The sequence below is a fragment of the Anomalospiza imberbis genome, chromosome 3 (genome assembly GCF_031753505.1).
Source record: "Anomalospiza imberbis isolate Cuckoo-Finch-1a 21T00152 chromosome 3, ASM3175350v1, whole genome shotgun sequence".
NCBI classification, from domain to species: Eukaryota; Metazoa; Chordata; class Aves; order Passeriformes; family Viduidae; genus Anomalospiza; species Anomalospiza imberbis.
Genome location: NC_089683.1, coordinates 111,619,622 through 111,639,278, shown reverse-complemented (window position 1 = coordinate 111,639,278; position 19,657 = coordinate 111,619,622). Strand labels below are relative to the sequence as shown.

General features: G+C 50.8%; 2 protein-coding genes across 4 annotated transcripts; one reads left to right on the top strand and one right to left on the bottom strand.

Moving 5' to 3' along the window:
- Nucleotides 1-9: 9 nt before the first annotated feature.
- LOC137471869 (ninein-like protein) lies at nt 10-16,268 on the top strand. Of its 3 annotated transcripts, none has more exons than XM_068186490.1 (14): nt 10-137; nt 923-1,090; nt 1,520-1,690; nt 1,920-2,056; nt 2,137-2,274; nt 2,493-2,631; nt 3,728-3,838; nt 4,375-4,464; nt 6,919-7,015; nt 7,553-7,620; nt 12,671-12,922; nt 13,967-14,179; nt 14,837-14,953; nt 15,046-16,268. In XM_068186490.1, exons 4-14 carry the CDS (start codon nt 1,989-1,991, stop codon nt 15,232-15,234), a joined length of 1,482 nt encoding a protein of 493 aa, XP_068042591.1. In that variant the 5' UTR covers nt 10-137; nt 923-1,090; nt 1,520-1,690; nt 1,920-1,988; the 3' UTR covers nt 15,235-16,268. The 3 variants fall into 3 exon arrangements, with proteins under 3 accessions (XP_068042591.1, XP_068042590.1, XP_068042593.1); XM_068186489.1 differs by having other exon boundaries at nt 20-186; XM_068186492.1 differs by lacking the exon at nt 10-137 and having other exon boundaries at nt 486-1,090; nt 1,520-1,699.
- A 148-nt stretch (nt 16,269-16,416) lies between these two features.
- On the bottom strand, nt 16,417-18,736 carry GINS1 (GINS complex subunit 1). The gene is made up of 7 exons (XM_068186500.1): nt 18,604-18,736; nt 18,443-18,507; nt 18,243-18,338; nt 17,868-17,958; nt 17,568-17,684; nt 17,105-17,179; nt 16,417-16,849 (listed from the first exon to the last, which is right to left on the bottom strand). The coding sequence occupies exons 1-7, from the start codon at nt 18,676-18,678 to the stop codon at nt 16,781-16,783; spliced, it is 588 nt and encodes a 195-aa protein (XP_068042601.1). The 5' UTR covers nt 18,679-18,736; the 3' UTR covers nt 16,417-16,780.
- Between the last annotated feature and the right edge of the window lie 921 nt (nt 18,737-19,657).

Below are 19,657 nucleotides of genomic sequence, written 5' to 3'. Positions count from 1 at the left end.
CGGAGCCGAACGGGGCCGGGCCGGGCCGGGCCGGGCCGGTGTTGCCGTGCCTGCGTCCCCGCGGATGCATAGCCCTGTTCCCCGCGGCACGTCAGTGTCTCTTAGGCCGCCAAGACTCAGCAGCTCCATGGCATGAGGTTTGTAAAAAGGGTCCTGGTTGATGGCCTTGATCGGCAGCTCCGTGAGGTGATTTCCACTCAGCTTGGGTAAGGAGCAGTTCATTCCTTGCCAGTCCCCTGCGCAGGGCGGTTCGTTTGTGTTTCATGTTTTGAAGTGATCCTGTAGGGAATCCAGACATCACACACTTCGAAGGGTTTCTCCATCCATTTCCCCCTGCACCCCTCTCCCAGCCAACCAACCAAACCCAAAACAACAACAACAACAAAAAAAACCCAAAAAAACCCAAAAAAACCCCACCAAAACCAAAAACAAACAAACAAAAAACACCAACAACAACAAAAAAAGGAGGATCGGGGTTTACTGAGAACAATTCAGGTACTTCTTTTCACAAGTGGGTAATTCCATAGGATTCAGTCAGGCAGCTGAGGGTGGTGACCTGGGGAGAGTTCTTCTCATGCAGGACAGTTTTTAGATGTGGACTGCACTGCAGCCACCGCACGGTGACAAAGGCTCCCTTGGGGACTGCCTGAGCAGGAGCAAGCCCTGCCTGGGTGGTGTGGGATTGTAATATAAATCAACAGGGGGCTGTTGAGCCTCGTCTTTCTATGGGAGGGTGAGGGATGCACATCCTAGGAGAGGAAAAACATCACCCCAGTTCTAATATTGACCTCGGAAGTGCTGATGTCTCTGCACCTCACATGTGACACAGATTGTCCTCTTTTTAGTGCATGAACAAGCTTCATCCACGTTTGTTTTTTTTTTTTTTTTGTTTGTTTGATGTAAAATACTTCTTTCTCCTTAGTACATTCAGTTCCAAGGACTGGCAAGGCATTTGCTTTTGAAGTAACACCACGTGAATGTGCTAAGGTGGAAGCGAATTTCTCCTTACCCTGACAGCCAGGACAGCTCAATCCAGGATCCTGAGGAAAAAAAAGAAAAAAGAGTCGTTCTTTCGGCTTCAGACTTTGAGGTAACAGCTCTCTGGAGACAGGCTTCTTCCAAACTTGGAACAAAGTTGGTGCTTTTGGAAATGTTGTGAGTTCTGTATCAGCTTTCTGGGTTCTGCTCTTTGGTCAAATAAAATGCTGGCTTTCAGTCCCCATCTGACAGTTTTCACAAGACCCTGTAAGTGATACAACTTTCAGTGCTGGCCTTTCTGTGGATACTGGGTGTTGATGGGTCAACGGGGAGACCAAACTGAATGGCCTGTGTCTGCAAACCTGCTCTTGTAGCTGCCACGAGGGCAGCTCAGGACATCTCCCTCCTGGCAGCCTGGGGTTGTTTCTAAAATATTCTTCAGTATTGATTTGGTCTCTGAAGTTTCCCTTTGGTATTGAAAACCAGTTTTCTTCTGCCAGTTTGGCCCCACTGACTTATTCCTGCTGTTTTTTTTCCTCAGCATCAGAGGAAGCAGCCTGTCCTTCTGGCCAAGCTACCTGGGCCCACACCACTTCTCCAGCCTCAGCAAAGACACTGGATTTGCCAAGCCTCAACTTGTCATTGCCACCTGAGCCCTGGAAGAACTTAGAGGAGATCCTCAGGGTCCGTGGTTCTGCCTGGATCGGTGGTGGTGGGTGAAGTGAGCAGCTGCCCGGGGTGGGAGAAGCGCTTGCAGCCAGGTTCAGGATGGGTTTGGTCACCCCGGGGCTGGGGGAACGTGGGGGTGGCTGTGATCTAGGCTTATCTGTGAGATGGGGGAGCATCCCTGAAAGACTGGAGGGTGGTCAGATGGTGTGACAGCAGAAACGCTGTTGGAACTGTTAGAAGAGGGAGGAAGTGATCTCAGTCTGTTCCTGCAGAGGCAGAGCAGCAGCACAGAGGAGCAGGTGAGCCTGGCAGGGCTGCCTGCAGCGTTGGACAGCACACTCATGGTCCCCAGCAGTGGCCTCCAGCATGCAGCTGGCACCTCCTACAGATACAAACTGCAGTGCCTCTGGTAAGGGCTCTGCTCCCCGTGAGGGCCCTTCTGTGGGCTGCCTGAGGGGTCTCTTCATGCCCTGCTCGCTGTGTCTGCAGGACCCAGGTGAGGCAGATCGCCATGGAGAGGGACAAGGCGAGGCTCGGTTTGGAGAAGGCAGAGAGACACTGCCTGCAGCTGGGCAGGGAGCTGGATGAGCAGTGCATCGCTCTGGAGCACACCCAGAGCAAGCTCAGGTAGGAGGGCTTCTTTTGGTGGGGTGGAGAAAATGTGCCTACACATCCCTTTTGAATCTCCCACTTGTTTTGTCAATGTGTCAGTGGCAGGAAAGTCCTTGAAGACCCCTCTCCACCCCTGTGATCTCAGCATCCTTCCAACAAAACTCTCGTGTCCTGCTTGTGGCCATCCAGGAACATGCTCCGTCTGTCCCAACCGTGTTGCTTTTTTTCCCCAGGAATTTTCAGGCAGAAATAGAGGCAAAAGAGCTGCTTTTGCAGCAAGCAGTGAGTCACCAGGCGAAGCTGGAGGCTGCTACACGGCTCCTCCAGGGCAAAGAGGCCAACCTGCAAGGGAGGCTGAACCATGTGATGAATGTAAGTACAGCTGCCTTGGATGAAACACCTTCACTCTTTCAGAGGTGACAAAGCAGAGGAGGTGACAAATATAGATGGTTCACTTTGCTCTTGTTGGGAAGAACAGGAATTTTATGCAGAAGAATCATCAGCCACATCCATACAGTTGTGTTAAATACAGAGCTTGTTACCTTGCCATGCCATTACTAAACTGCTGTGCTGTCTGTTGGCAGTGGTTTGGCCCTTGGTAACACCTGAAAACACAATGACCAAAGCTAAAATTGTGCCAGGGACCATGTCCAGGGCAGAGATGATGGTGTGTGCATGCCTGAGATTACCCCAGTTCTGGTCAGTGTAGAAGTACAGATGGAGTCAGCTCAGGACTTGCTGGCTTTGTTAACTGTGAGGGAAACCACAATTTTGGGGAGCAGAGGTAGAGATGATCTGTGGGGCTGTCTAGCTCTTACTGTGCAAAACCCACTTCTGTCCTTTGGAGAGATGAGCCCATGTGGTATCTGCAATGTGCTGTCCTGTCGTGGTTTAGGAATGGTGCTCCCCAATTTAGTTCTCTTACCAAGACTCCCCAATCCACACTGCTGCTTGCTCACTCCCTCTCCCCACTTTTCAGTGGCTGGAGAGGAGAATGGGAAGCACAAAAGGCAAAGACCATGGGTTGAGATAAGCACAATTTTCTGGAAACAGCAGTGAGATAAGAAACAACCAGTGACAGCAACAATATTAGCAACAAAAGTTTACAAAAGAGAGAGTGATTTACATGCAAAATGCTCATTGCAGAGCAGCCACATTTTCTCTGGAAGGCATCTCCTTCTCCCTGGAATTGAGAGAGTGCCTTCCCTCTGTCCCCAGCAATGAATGAGGTGGTACAGAATAACATCTGGACCTTAGCCACATCCCCTCCTGGTCACTGCAAAAATCAACCCTGTCCTGGCCAAAACCAGGCCATGTCCAGGGTCTCCTGGAAGCTGTGCTGTGTTTGGCCTGCTGATATGCCAGTTGTTTTACTGTCATACTGTCCCTGCTGAGGACCTGTGGCTGAAAAGCCCATCCTGCCATGTCAGGACCCACTGCATCAGGGAAATCTCCACTTTATCTGCAGGAGAACACACAGCTACAAAACAAGGTCACAGAGATGGCTGAGAAACTGTCAGCCTCTGAGGAAATGGTGTTGGAGCTGCAAAAAGAACTCAACCACATTGTGAAGGATAAGGTAACCTTTCTCTGTTGAGTCAAATAAGAACTTTTCAGGAATTCGTAAAACATTTGATCTTGCATATTTTGTGTCAGTTGCTATGGTGTCCCCCCGTGTGAGCTCTCCTGTGTTTTAATGACAACCTGGAAGCTGGGAAAAATTTTAAAAAATGTGTGAGGAGAGTTTCCAGTTGTAGAGAATTCTGCAAATCTGCAGTCTTCAAGGGAAAAATTTATAGAGTTTGGTTTCCAGAAAAGTGTTATTTTTCACTAGTATTGAAGTAAAGGGTTTGTTTTAGTATCACTCCTAAAATGAATCTGGGGAAGGAATTGAGTCTGTGATCTTGTTAGCCAGGAAAGCCTGCCTGTAGTTTGGTGTCTCACGTGGAGAAAAATGCTTTTTCTTCTCTTTCTGACCCATCCCACAGGTGATGGGCCCCTTAGGGAGCCTTCTGTTGAATGTATGGCTGTAGCACCTGACCCCAGTGATTTAGTAGAGCTTTTAACTGTCCATTTGGAGATGATTTTCTTGATGAGAAGTGTTTCCTTGTGCAGCTGGAGCAGGGGGAGCCCCACAGCCCAGAGTTCCTGAAGCAGAGCGAGCGCTTTGCCGAGATTGTCCTGGAGTACGAGCGGCAGTGCCAGGTACTGTGGGCAGCACTGCTCCTGTCACAGTGCTGCTCTCTGCAGCACATCTCTTGGGCACTTTGGCCTGAGGGGGTGGAAGGAGGCAGACCTGATCACAGGGCAGAGGGATCCCTCTTACCTTGCTCAGAGTCCTGTCTCCTCACTCCTGAAGCCTGCCATGGGTTGTTTGCCTTGCCAGGATTTTGGCAGGAGAGAGTAGGGGTGGATCATAAATTCCTTCCTGCTTGTAGCCATTTTGTTAGGGAACCATGTACCTCTGTTTGTTAAAGACAGACCCTGGGCTCTGTTGGATTCCTTCTTGAGCACAAGGAGAAAGCTGTTCTCCTAATCTGGAAACCATATTAACAGCTAAAGTCTTCTATCTTTTTGTTTTTCCCTCCCTTCTTGCCCCCACTTAAAAAAAAAACCCTAAAAATGTTGTTGCTGCTGAACTCTGCTAGAGAGTAAAGGTAAGCCAGACCAGATATCTGTTGTGTTTGTGTGGTCCAAGAATTGGTGCTGTGTGTATTGTAACTCCTGCAGGGTTCTGTGCTCCTTCCCAGAGCTTGTGGCTCTCTGAGGCATGAGCACAAACTCTATTTCCCTTCTCCTATTTTTAACATGTGTATCTTGCATTTTTAACTTGTCTATCTTTAACTTTTGCTGGGTGCTCTGTTCTTTGAGTCCTGTGCTTGTCACAATGCCTGTTTGTTCCTACACACTGTGTGTGTGGTTGGGGAGCACCCCTGAGCAGGGACAGTGACAGTCACATCCCCCCATCAAGGGCTTGAAATGCAGACTTTCAGCAAAGCCATTCTGTGCATGCATCAGGCAGCCCTTCTCCAAGCTGGAATTAAAGGCAAACACTCTGAAGCACTATCCAGTGCAGCATTGCTCCAGGTGGCACCAGAGGGCTGAATATGCTCCATGCTAAAATTTTTACTCTCGTTGATCAGCTCCAGAGTTGTCCATGGGAATGCTGATGGATGGGAAGGTTTGACCTCCAGGCTTCACCTGCCCCTCTGAAGGCACCCACTGGGGTTTATCCTTTACCCTCGTTGAATGCTCTCAGTCCCCCCTTTCCTGTTTAGAATGGAGATGAAACAAACTGGGTTTGCATTTGTCCACATCTGCTCAGTAATATTTGCTAACTGGAAGTGCCCTAGTTCGTAGGCTCTTGCTGCACATCAGTTTCCTGGGTGGCAGGATATGGGATGTAATTGGATGTCTGCTCAAAGTGGACAGTCCAGAAGAAGGCAGGATGCCTTGTATGCTGTTGCTTCCAGTACAGGATAGAGGATGTGAGGTGAAGCAAGCAGCTGCCCACCTCCAGACACCTCCATGGAAGTGGCTCATTGCACTGGTGTGGTGGCTCATTACTTGGTGTTCTGGGACTCCTTGTTGATGGAGTTGGGATAAACTCCTGTGCTGGCCTTGGGGGTATCTCTGGCACCAGGAGACCAGTAGGACCTGCCTTGTGCTGTGTTTCTGTTCTGTTTTGAAAACAAAACCAGTGAGAGACTCCAAGTCAGAAATACAATTTATTAGGAAAAGTGAAATAAAAAACAAAATACATGCAATAATACAAAAGAAAAACCACTGACGGAGTCAGAATACAACCTGACTCCCTTTTTGGTCAGGGTGTTCATAGCAGTCCAAATTGAAATGGCTGCAGTCCTGGAAATCCAGCAGAAAAGCTGAGTCTGGTGTCCCAAAAACCCAGACTATATCCAGGTAGGAATGCTTGGCTCCTCCCTCGGGGCGGAGCATCTCACTATGGGATGCTGTGACTTTTATCAGTCCTGCAGTGACATTCAATAGCCCATTAACAGCAGATGTCTCCCCTGAGAGAGGACTGGTTGTGGAAGAGATAAGGAAAACTGGCCACTTAACAGAAGACAACTGCCATACAGATGGCAAATGGAATACATCTTGTCTTGCAATCTGGGACAGCTTCCCATGGGATCAGCAATTTCTTCCCTTGTTTTCTCCCTTCTGCAACCTGGAAATGTTCCCTCCCAGAGGTCTGTGGGCTTTGCTTCACTGTGACTCCTGCTGGTCCCCTTCTCTGCATAGAGCAGTGCTTGTTGGCCAGCCCGTGTGCCCACACGAGACTCTTGAGGTTGTAAACACAAACCTTCTGGGCTCGTGCTGAGATCATGTGTGAATCCATCTTCTGTGTTGGATTCTCCCAATGGTTATTTAGGTCAGGAGGGTCTCAGGAGGCCCAGCCCCCTGAGGTGTTGGCAAAACCCCTGGTTTTGTGTGCTTTTGCATTCAGGGGCAGTTGCTTTGTGCTTCACAGTGTGTAGTGATGGTGGTCTTGGAAATCTGGGTTTATATTTCTTCTTTGTCTCTTCCAAATTCTCTAATGTCATCCTTTGTTTGGGAAGGCTTTGCTGGGGCTGGGGGAGGCCCTACCAGGAGCTTTGGAGGAGCTTTGCCCTGTGTCCTGAGCAGTGTTTGTTTCAGGTGCTGTACGACCAGAACGGAGCGCTGCGAAGGGAGCTGCAAAGGCTGCGCCTCCAGCTGCAGGAGAGCAGGGCTCAGGGAGGGCTGCCAGCAGCAGGTAAGGTGCAGGAGGGCTCCGTGCCCAGCCTCTCAGCAGCAACAAAGTTCCCTCTGGATCCAAGTTTGCATGGGAGTGTGGGGAGGCTTGTTGTGCCTGAACTACTGCTGCCAGTTCTGGTACTGAGAGGGAAGAAGGAGAAGATGGGTGGTGGGGAGGAGGGAGATGGAGGAGAGGAGGGTTTTCCAACTTGAGAGCTGCTGCTGGAACCTGTGAACTAGGCAGCTGTGGGTGAACTGGCAGATCTTCAGTGTTGAAGATGCTGAGGAAACAATGCAATAAAGAGGAAGTAGCCCCACACTGTGGGTTGGAAAATTCAAGTTGAGCATTAGCTAAAAGCTTCTGGCTGAGAGGGGTGATGCAGCCCTGGGACTAGTTGCCAGATAGATGGGGAATGTCCATCTTTTGGGGTTGTATGGACTGGATGAAGCTGCAGCCCTCCTGATCGGTCCTGTCTTGTAGGCCTCCCCTCACAGGGCTCCTCTCTGCCATCACACCCCTCTCCAAGCCTTCTTGTTCCTACTTCTGTATTTACAGAAATGTCACTCCCAGTGGAGCAGCTCCAAGAGCAGCTGCAGGACCTGAAGGTGCAGCTGGAAACCAAGGTGAGTGGGGTGGGGGGAGATGTCCTGGCTGCTTGGTAAGCACAGCTGCTGCAGCGTGACTGATGAGACATCTGCTCCAGCAGGGTTGCTGGAGAGAGAGTTCAGGCTGGGGAGCAGGGTGGTGCCTCATCACTCATGTGGGGTTATTTTATGTGCTTCTCCAGCTTGTCTTAGCTGGTAGGAGGGTTTGGAGCCTTTGCCTCACTGGCTGGCAAAGGCTCTGTGGAAATCACTGTCACCTCGTGAAATGTTTGTGTGGGTCTTGTGAGGAAGCAGAGATCACTCAGTGTTGTCGCAGTAGAACCAGGGTCAGGACCAAGAGGAGAAGCAGCCAGGTGTCTCCTGGTGGTGGGGCTGTATCAGAGCCCTGTCACCCTTGGCTTGCAGCACACTTCTAAGCTGCTTGCTCTGAGGTGACAGTGTGAGCCCAGCCTCCTCTTCAGACAGCTGTGAATGCTCATGGGAGAGGCCTCAGTTTCCACATTTACTCCTTTTGCTGCTGAACTGAGAGGTCAGTGATGCTTGCTGGGTTTTGTGTTGCAGCACTGCACAAGAAAATCCTAAACTGCCACACAGGTGATGGAGCAGTTCCAAGGAGCACAAAGCTGCCTACAGATCTGCCTGCTTTATAGTCCTGCCTTTGTGCACATCAAATCCTGGAGTTTCTGGTGTTCACAGGGGAGGTGTGGGGAGCAGCAGCTTCTCACCACCACATCCTGACAAAGAACCACTCTGCAGTGGAGGAGGGATATGGGGAGCAGTGGCAGATGATGCCCTGGCCTCTCCCTTCTCCTCTCTGGGGCTCCTTGCAAACAGGGAGAATGGGGAGAACCGTGCTGCTTGCTGGCAAGAAATGGGACTCGCTGCTTTCTGCTTGTTAGACACTGCTGCATGAGACTGATTGTTGCCCTGAGTTCATCAGGGACCAGAACGACCTAAAGAGAGTCCCCTGTTGAGTGGGACCAATAGGTCAGTCTGAATTGGAGCTATTGGAGGAGAGGAAAGCTCTCTGGAGCTTCTATCCAATCCTATCTCCTTCCAACAGATAAATTATTATGAGGAAGAAATAGAATTAATGTGGAAAAACTTTGAGAGGGAGAGGAAGGACAGTGAGGAAAGTTTCCAGGCTGAGATGTGCAAGATGGAAGACCAGAAAAGAGATCTTGAAGAAACAATTGCAAAGTACTGGGCTATAATTAATGGGCTGAAAGAGCAAAAATGGGAATGGAGCCTGGAGCTGGAGGAGAGGTTTGAGATGGAGCAGGCTAGCACGGGACAGCAGCACACTGAAGACATTTGCCATCCAGGGCAGCAGCTGGACCAGGACAGAGAAGACGTAAATATGCAGCACAGGGACAGACTGAGCCTGAGATCTGGCACTGTTCTCTTTCTGGAGCTAAGGAGGAGATTAGGGGTGCATCTCCTGCTCATATCAGAGCAGGTTGGGCTGATTCTTCACAGGGCTGGAGAGCTGTTTTAATTTGGAAGAAAATCTGGGCAGAATTGCTGGGCTGCAGTAGTTTGAAGTGAGACATCTAACTCCCCTTACATGAGTGCTTTTATTTCAAGACTAAGTTTCCCTGCATGTTCTTCAAGGCTGTGTTAGAGGCAGTGCCCAGCAAAGACTGTATCTTAAAATAGTGAGAGATATAAAAGAGCTTTCATTAGTGTTTTCTTATTACCTCTTTCTTGGTCCTTCAGCAAACTTGCCTCTTCTTGCTAGATGATCACAACTTGCTATCTTAAAAGCAGTAAAAAATGTCTTAAATTTCTCCATATAGGTAAAAGAGATTGGCTTGTGAAAGAAAGAGGTTGTCACTGAGTAACTGTTTATCTCCCCTTCCTCCTGCCTCTGCCCTGCTGTGTCTCCCTTTGGGATCCGTGTTCCTCTTGGCAATTTGCAAGCAGTGGATTTTGCTAGGTCATTATCAGTGTTTTAGAGCTGAGATATGGAGTAGGTGAGGGAGAAGGGAGGTGATTTGGCTGAAGTCTGTGGTAGACCAGGGAAACAAACCCAAATAAGAGGAATACAAGGCATTTAAGCTATTTTATCTCTGATGAATGGCAGATGGACTGGCTGCAGTGGGGAGCTTTCAGAGTTGCTGGAAAAGATGTGATGGATGTGAGTCTTTAGGAAGTGCAAAAGGTGTGGGAACTTTCTGTGAAGTTTAACAAATTGCCTTGACTTTGCAACATAAAAAACCCTTTGTATTGCATCTCCAGCAAATGTACATTCAGAGGCTGGCTGAGCAGTTTCAAGCTGTAATGTCAATCCCAGATCAGCAAAATGATTTTTATCTTTAGGAAAAATGCAGAGGTTGAGCATAACCAAGAGCTGTCATGGAGTGAATGGCAGCATGAGGACAGCTGTAAGGCTTTATTGCAGCAGCATTGGTGTGAGAGGAGGTGATTTCCCAACAATAAAGGCTCCAAGGTGGGGCCTTCAAGAGCAGGGCGCCCATGAGAGCCAGCAGTAGAAGCAGAAGAAAAAAGACTAAGTCTCTGTGGAAGCAGAGGCAGCTCAAGTTGTAAGAAAAGATTGATGATGAACAAGCCAAGATGTGTAAAATGCTGGCTGTTGGGTATGAAAAGATTAAAAAGGATGGGAATAATGGAGAGACAGTGAAGCTGAGGGCTCTGGTGTTGAAAGGGACAAGGTGTCTGGAGACTGCCCTCTGTGGGGAAATGAGCTGATCCCCTAAGACTCAGATGAGCAGGTAGACCAAAATCTTCTGTTGCAATTTCAACACTGGAACAGAGAAGAAATGAACAATTGTGTGATGGACACACCAGTGCAAACAGTGCAGATGTTTGCTGTAACAAATGGCCTGTTCAATCTAGAAGCTGGAGGTAAAGTGGAAAGCATTTGTCAGGGAGAAATGGAATCTTGATAGACAAGGGGATGTGTTTGGGGAGGAGGCAGAGTTAAATGCCTTCAAACAGCAGACATCTCAGGACATAGACCTGACCTGCGGGGCAGGAAGAGAAAGAAAAAAGCTCTGGGAGACAGTGGTGTAACAGCATACGAGGAAACCTGACATTCAGGCTGTCAATACAGGGCTGAAGAGGAACGGGTTGAAACTGGAGCTGATGCAGCTGAAAGATGTCATGCAGTACTTGGAAAATGAACCCAGAGCTCAAGAGAGTGTCAGGTTTGAGTGCAAAGGTAGTTTGAAAATCTAACATGCTGCTGCAAAGAAAAAGCAGATGCCTTGTGAGACACAGGGCTGCTTAACACCATGATGGTGCTGAACGCTGTAACAGCAGCTGTGTTCTCTTGGATTTTCCAACAGCAGCTTTGTTCTGCTGCTCTCATGAAGTGCACTATGAACTAGGATACTTCCAATTAATAAACATTACTGAGCACATGCAGAGAAATGCAAAAGCTATATTATGTCTTTTACTGACCATGGGAGTGTGGTCAGGGAGCTGGGATGTGCTCCTGTGGCTGACTGCACACTCATCTCCTCTTGGACACGGATGTTGGAGATGCCACAGGAAGCACAGCGTGTGAATTCGATGTAAAACTCCCAAAAGCAGCTGCACTGAGGTGAGCAAACACAACGTAGCACATGGACTGGTCCTTGTGCTTCAAGAAGAGAGGAGGAACTTGCTCACACAGCTCCTCTGCCACAAACTGCAGTGCTGTCCTCCCTGCCAGGAGGGATGGTCTGTTACCCTGCGCCTTCCCGTGAGGAATTTGGGTCCTGGATGGCTCTGGTGTTTAGCAGCAGTTGTTGGATAGGACTGTCCAACACAGGAGTAAGCTTCATTCCCACAGGTGCCAGTATTCGTGGCCTCCTGGGAGACTGGGAGTACCAACAGAAGTGGAAGGATGATGAGGCCACCTTGGATTTGGGGTCACAGTCAAATCAAATCACTTTGTAACCACAGGACTGCCAAATAATTTTGGCCAGCTTGAAGCCACATAAATTCAGTCTGATGCCCTTTATCCTTATTCCCCTTTATTTCCCTTCCCTTGAAGACCTGCTCCTTCTCTACTGTTGTCTCTTGATTATCCCCACATATTTTGCCTGAGTTATGGGAAGGTTTTTTCAAAGTTTTCTTTAGTCCTTGCTGTCATTGGAAACCAAATTGGAAAAGATCAGGGAGCCAGCACAGAATGCCAGAGTAAGCAGGGCTTGTGCATGGTTGTCTCACTGCTGTCTCTCCCTGTACAGGAGACCTGTGCTGGCTGCTGGAGAACAGCTTGCTGAAGAGTTAACACGGGATGGATTTCTTCCTTAGGAAGCTTTAGATAGGTACTGGGGTCACCCACTGAGCCATAAATCTGGGGGGAGACAGGTTTCTGGTGTGGATGATCCCAGTCTGCTAAACTGTCCCACTGTTCTTCATCCCTTAGTTCTTAGGCCTCTGACAGCATTGCAGGACTTTGGATGTTCCCAGGCTGTCTGCCCTGGGCTAGGCTGGGCTGAGTCACCTGCTGGGGCAGAGGCACCTGACTCACTCCTGCATCAATTCAGGGCCAACTCTGTTTTGGCTTGGCTTTGCTTCCTGTTGCAGGCCAAAACCAGATGTGGGACTACCCAAAACAGGGCTCTCCCCTGGGGGGCTGTGCTTTGCTGCTCTCTGGTCTGAAGCTGATCCTATCCCTCTTCCCAGCAGGAAAAACAGGAGTGAGTTGGGTAGAGAGAAGTTGGAGGAGCTGGCTGAAATAGCAGTTAACAGCATTGGTAAGAAGCCATTAACCCCAACTGCCAGGCTCTTGGCTGAAGGATTTAGAAGGGCAAAAACTGCACGTGTTCACAGAGGAGAGCAAAAATGTTTGTTTCAAGCATTCAAACCCAGTCTTCCTTTGAAGAACCAGCTTCATCTTATAAAGCAGTGAAAACTTGGGTGACATTGAAAGTTTTACAGAAGGGGAAAATCTTTAATGACTTAATGACTTTCACTACTTTCACTCTTTCTCCCTGAGATTTCTCTCACTCCCAGTCCCAAACTCACATGGCTCAGTCAGTCTTTGTTGCCTGTGTTCCCACCCCAAGCCTCCTGTGCATGATTTGTTGTTTCTTTTCTCAACCTTTTCCAGAGTGAGAAGGGCAAGGAGGAGCTCTCTCACCCGGATGTCAAGATGCCTCAGCTGGGCTGTGAACCCCCTGAGCACAAGGCTGGTCACAGTGATGGCCCTGGCACTGCCCAGCTGCAGAGCCAGAGCCTTCTGGAGGCTGAGTGGCTACAAGGAGCAGAGATTGCTGCAAGGCTGGAGCACCACCAGAGGCATGCAGCATGTTGGATGGAGATGGAGCTGCTCCAACAGCAGCTCCAGGCCTCGCAGGAAAAGGTGAGTGTCCTTCATGTGGTGGCAGGCTGCTGAGTGGTCTCTGTGATGTTGGTATTGTCCTGCCTGGGGCTGTGCTGGACACCCTCCCCAGGCAGATAAAAGCTGTCCTCCTCCTGTTTGTGGAGGACAAAGGATTCTCCCTCCTGCTCACATATGGCTGAAGCCAGTTCAGGTGCAGCTGGGGAGAGGTCCTTGCTTGCTTGTCCCTGTGACACCCTCCTGTCCTTGTCCTGTGCAAGGCTGGCTGGGCTGAGGGGATGGGGGCTGAGTGGAGGTGGCTCACACAGGGGTGCCAGGGGCTGTGGTTCCCCATGGGCTCAGCTGACAGAGGAGCTGGAGCAGTGGAAGCACCTGATAAGGGTTGGGAAGGGATGACAGCAGCCAGTCAGGGCTTGTGGAGGCATGGGAAATGAGGTGGTCAGAGCAGAGTAACATGGATCACCAGGACAGAGGGAGGAAAGCCAATGGAGAAACCTTCCAATGTGTTAATATTCCTCTCCTGCATTCTACCCTGGGGACTGGCTTTCCAAGGTACAGCTTACCCCTGCCAGCCATCCCTAGGCAGCCCTAGTGCAAAGTTGGACCAGATTTGCTTCCCATTACCAGTTTTGCCCTTTGCTGGTGACAGGAAGCAGAGGACATGTAGTACAGGACATTTAGTACATCACAGCTAGCCTGGGATGTATCCAAGACCCCAAGTGAGCAGCCCCCTCTGTCTCTTGCCTTTGTGGCCCTTGGTGCTGGGACTCCCTCCCAGGGAATCCCTCCAGCAACTCCTGCTCCTCGCTACTCAGCAAGGGGAGCACCTCTCAGCACGGGGTCTCTGTTTCTCCTCCTGCAGCTCTCAGTGCTCTCACTCCCTTGCTTTGCAGGCTGCCCAGTGAGCACCACTGCCATGGTCCTGCAGCTCTGCTGTGCCCATGCTGGGGTGACAGCTGAGGTGAGGGGCACTATTTAACCTCTCCCCTCCCCTGAAACACAGCCTGGGCCTGTCCTGTTGTTGGCTCAAAGCTGTAACCAGCTGTCAACCTTTCTGTGTTACAGCTTTTGGAAGCCAAAGCCAGCCTGAGCCTGGCCCAGGCCCAGCACACTCTGCAGTTGCAGCAGGCCAAGGCCCAGATAAACAACATGGTGCCAAAGAAGCAGTTTGAGCAGCTGCAGAACACCTTGAGAGAGGAGCAGTGCAAGACTCAGCAGCTCCAGGAAAGCCTCCAGCTGCAGGCTAAGCAAACATGCAGGCAGCTGGTCAGGACCCAGGTAAGCAGGGAATTGCAGGAGCTCAGTCAAGGGTGCTGTGAAGAGAACACTGCTGGCCTGGCAGCCTGGAGGGCAGCTGTGACTGAAGCCACCACAGGTTTGGGTGGAAGATGGTAGATACAAAGAACCCACATGGAAAATGCACTTGCCTTCAAATTCAGCTGCAACTTTAATTCTTCATGAATCCTCCAGTCACCAGCCTGCACTCATACAGGGGGATTTATCTCTAGGGTACTGAGCAAACTGGTGTTGGTTTTTTGCGAGTTTTTCTTCTGGGCAAAGATAGGGCAAATTATAACCTAAGGAATTATAATGAGCAGGCATGAGGACTGCATCCAAGGAGACTTAGTCTCTCCCTGAGCTTTCCTGGCTGGGAGATGGATTTCCTGGCTAATGGCTTAGTTTTGTAGAAAGCACTGCTGGAAAATCTGTGCCTTGTCTTAAAACTGGTTGGGTGCAGACCTAGGGAAGGTTGTACTGCTCTAGACATCTGTCCCACTGCTCTTTGTATCCTGCACCTCTGATGAACCCCCCTGCTCTGCCTCAAGGAGTGTGAGGGTCCATGAACAGGGCCTTGGGGAAATGTACAGTCCAGGGTTGCCAGAGGCCAGGAGAGAGCTGGGACAACCCAAAGACAGACTTTCTTGCCCACTGCAGGAGGAACACGAGCAGCTGCTGCAGGCAGCTGTGGAACAGGCAGAGGGGCTGGAACAGAGTCTGAGGAATGCTGAAGCTGTGCTGGCAGAGAGGGTAGCTCAGCTCAGAGATACCCAGGTGAGTGCCAGAGGGGCTGGTGCTGTGTGTCCCTGCCCATCTGGTACCCCTGCATGGGATGCTCAACCTGGAGCCTCCTGTCCCTGCTTTAGGCCCAACTCTCCAGGAACAAACTATTGATTGAAGAGCTCCGTGGAGAGAACAGGAGGTTTGCAATGGCCCTGCAGGCTGCTGAGCTGAAGCAGAAGAGCATGGAGGAGAAGAACCAGCTGTTGGAGGAACAAGCCTCAGCTCTGAAGCAGCTTATTGGAAAAATCACACCAGCATCTCTGAGTGGGTGATGGAACAGCTGTCCTGGCTGGGGCTGGTCAGGTGCAGAATGGGAAATATGGCTGGGTTGGGAAATCAGCCTTGTCCTCTCTGGTCTTGCCAGGATTTTCCTGTGCAGAAAATAGCAAATGGGGAGCCCAAAGTCCTTTGAGGAAACTGCTCCTGTGGATAGCTGAATTTTCCAACTGAAAGCAGCAGCCTTGGTGCCTTTCTCAGTGCCAGTGTGTTTTGTGTCATGTCTGTCTCAAGGCAGCCACCTCACAGGATTTTCTTTGGCAGTGTTTGGTGGTGGTGCAAGTGCTCCCTCTTGGCAGAAGGTGGATGTTGGAGCCACAGTTACATCTCAAAAGCCAGGGCAGAAGTGCTTGCAGGACCCTGTGCCTGGCTCACTCCGTGCAGGAAAGAAAGCTGAGTTGTGGCATTAAAATGTTTGTAATGTTACAGCACCTCCTGCTATCCCCAGTCTGCTCTGTATTTCAGTCACCTTCCCCAGCTGCTGCTGAACACTTATTCCCAACAGCTCCTCCTAAAGCCCGAGCCTAGGATCCAAAACCAACCAGATTGTTGCCTCTGCAGTGAGCAGGACAGAGCAATGCTGTAATGCTCTAATCCTGTTCCTGCATTCTTCCCCAGCTGTTTGCTTTTTCAGCTCCAGTCTGAGATGGGGGCTAAGCAAACCTCTAGTCTTACCTAGGGCTGATCTTTTTCCAAGTGTTTTCCCAGACACAGTGCAAGAGCTGAGCAGCTCCATAAGGAAAACCAGACAAGGAAAGCAGCTCTTCAGCCTTGTTCTGGTTTTGTGCTAACCAGTATCCTTAAAACCCTCTGCTCCCTTTCCCACCCCAAACAGCCCATAGGCCCTACCAGACTTATCTTATCTCTGGGATAAGAGATTTTTCAGAGGAACAGAGACGCAAGCCAAGCACACTGGGAAAAACCCAGGCCCACGACCCAGACTGCAATGATCATTCACACAGCACCTCAGGAAACAACATTTATGGGTCTCTGATGGGGACAAGGCTTCATGTGTGATCCTGGAAAGAACCTTGTGCAGCCTTATCTGACACTTGGAGGAGCAGTTCCACTGAGATACTTAAATAACCATCACACTGCAGGGTCAGGATGGGTTTGGCTGGAGAGCCAGATCACAGTGCTGAATGAACACCACATTAACTCTTAAAAACCCAAGAGACTGAGGCTGAAGGAGTTCTTTATTTTGCAGCCATGGAGTTTTCCTGGCTTCTAGAGCCCAGCCAGTTGGTGTCTTACATGCACAGTGTGAACAAAGAACTACTCCAAACAAAAATGCATTCACAAACCCTGGATTTAGCTGTGGGGCTTGGATAGTGCCCACCCCTGGATTCCCAGGATTGCTGTATTTCCAGCATGCACCCTTTGCTCATGAAGAGCTGTGGTTTTAAGGCACCAAAGACTGTTAGGAGGAGTGGCAGGGTGCCACTGCAGAAATACTGAGGTGTCTCAAGTCCTGCACACCAGAGCTCAGTCCCCATCATGGGCAGGCCACCAAGTAAGAACTGTCCCTCCTGTTCTGCACATTTAGGACAGAACGTGCTCCAGGATTCCTTGTCTGATCAACTGCTCACATTTCCAGCGGGGTAAAAAGTGCTGCACAGAAACACAGAAAAACCCTCCTTGAATTTGTTGGATTTGTCGCTGCACACAACCAGCTCTGTTAGTTGTACATCCAGTGCCTCGTGGTACCAGATCAGGCAGAGCTGCACTCTGGACCCTGCAGACAGCACGTGCAAGGAGCTGTGTGTGCAGGGACTGGGACGTGCTGCAAGGCCAGCATAAGCAGGGGGATGTCATGGGAGTGAGAGGGCAGGAAGAGGACAGACCACACTCAGCCACCACAGGTACCTGGCTGTTCTTCTTCAACAGGATGGTAGTGCCATCATCGATCTCGAACTCCCCATGGTCTCTTAAACACCGCACCTGCCAAGTGGAAACACAGCTCTGTAAGAGTCCCATGAGAAAAAAAAACAAAACAACCACCCCCTCCAGGTTACAGTCCTGGGCATGGGAACATGGTTTCTAGTTGGTCTAGTTAAGTTTCTGCAAAAAGCTGCAAAAACCTCTTACTGGATAACGCCCCACCACAGACTCCCTGCAGACTAGAAGTGCCATCTCTCAACATACTTTGTGCTCTCAGTAGAAGGAGTAAAATGCTGGCAGGCAGAGTAAAACACAGAAACCCATGAAAGCTTTGGAACTCTGAAAGGTTTTGCTTGATGAACTGACTTGTAATGGGGATGAAATGCTCGAAAAGAGATAGTCAGGAAAATGTTTATCCGTGGATAGAAGCTAGAAATCTTGCACTTACTTCAATGTAGAGGCTTTTAGGAGGTTTGATGTCCTGTGTGAGGTCCAGCCCCTCCTCTCCTCCTACTGACCTCATGTAGGTAGCCAGAGACTTTTTGTACCGATTGAACCACTCCACCTGTGGGCATTAGCAGGGTTGTACCCCCAGACAATGAACGCACACAAGTAAGTATTTACAGAAAGACATGTTAAATGTCAAGTTTATAGTGGGGGGAAGACTACCCTATTTTGACTGTACTAAATAATCCATCAGGAGGGATATGTGGGAAGAGGGGAAGAGTTTGAAACGAGGTTGACTCACTTCCTCAGCTGACATGTGGAACTGGATGGTGTTGGGCAGAACGCTGCCGTACTCCCACCTCAGTGCTCGGATCCGTAGCAACCGGTCATACCTAGGGGAAGAAATGGGGCAAACCCACCACCTCTGCTGAGGTGAGTGCTGGCAACATCCCCAAGCCGCAGTGACATCCAGTAAACTTTTAAAGAGCAGGAGGAAGCAGAGCCTTCTCTTTGCGGTGATATCGGCAACGAACACAAGGGGAATCAGCTCCACAGCTGCCTTGCTGCTCGTGGAAAAGCCACCTGCCCGGGCCGAGAGTCCCAGCCCCCTGCCCCTGGGGACCCTGAGCCAGCAGGGATGAGCCCAGGGGAGGCGGCCACCCCCCGCAGCACTCACAGGTAGGCCAGGAGGCAGCGCTGGTTCCGGAGCAGGCAGCAGTGCCGGAACCGGATGAGGAAAATCAGGTCCGTCCGTCCCGCCTTCGCTTCGGACCTGGGGGATGAGGGGAAGGAGAAAGAGGAGTAGGAGGAGAGCTGCGGGCCGGGGAGCGCCGCCCGTGCTGTGCGGGACGCGCCGGGAGCAGGCGCCCAACTCACACGTCCGCCTGGTTCCGCTCGTACAGCGCCCGCATCTCCTCCAGCGCCTGCCGCATCTCCTCCGTCTGCAACAGCGGGCACAGTCAGTGAGAGCGGGCCGCCGGCGGTGCCCGCCCGCTGTTCCCGCTGTTCCCGCTGTTCCCGCTGCTGCCGGGGCTCACCCGGAAGGGCGGCAGGTGCCCGCCGGCGGCGCGGTGCAGCTCCCGCACCAGCTCCATGCCCCGCTCCGCCGCCATCGCGCCCGGCCGCGCGCGGGAAACCCGCCCGCGCGCCAGCCAATGGCGGCGGGGCCGGGGCCGACCGCGGCCAATGGGGCGCGAGGGGCGGGCCTTAGGGGCGGGGCCCCGCCGGTGCCGCCCGCCGCGGGTGAGGGCGCTGCGGGTGAGGGCGCTGCGGCCTCACGGCCGCCGCCCGGCGCAGTGTCGGGGTCACGCCGAGAGCCCCCGAGGGGCTGCAGCGGGAGCTGGAGTTTCTGCCGCACACTTGCCCCTTGCAAGCCTGTTTCCCGCAGTCCTCGGGGTCGTTCGCGGGCTGCCGCGCCGCGCTGCCTCTGGCAGCCTCCTCCCCATGCCTCCCCCCCCCGGCTCTTCCCAGTGCATTTTTCCCTTTTGACAGCCTTCCAACCCGAAGCATGCCAAAAGTAAAGGGAGAAAAAGAAAAAAAAGAGATGGGCACGTTTGTGGATGGGATGGGAATTGTTTTATCACTCGAAGCCCTGGATAGAGATTCAATAACCCAGGACCACAGCTTGTCCTGCTCCAGGACTTTTTTTTTTTCCCTCTGCCCATGTGTTTCTTATGCTTGCTGGACATAAAAAGCGAGCAGCGTTTCCTGTGCCACTGCGGTCCAGACTGGAAGAGTGGGCAGAGCACGGCGGGGCTCGAGTGCCCGAGCCATCCCTGCCGCTTGTGCTCAGGACGATGTGGCACTGTGAAAAATGCATATTATATGGCTCTCTATTATAATAACCATATGTATTATGCTAGGTTGGAAAGTTATGCTGTAGTTAGCATCTTAATAATATAGTAAATGTAGTTTTGTAATTGAAATTAAGCTTTAGTAGTTAAAATAGAAAATATGTGTGTGTGGTATTCTTTTTGCTCAAGAGAAGAAGAAGATAATCAAGAAATTCTTCACACAGAGATAACAATTACAAAAACCCCTAAATCTTCCAGAGGAGAGGAATTTATGGCTTTCCTTATCAACAAAAAACCG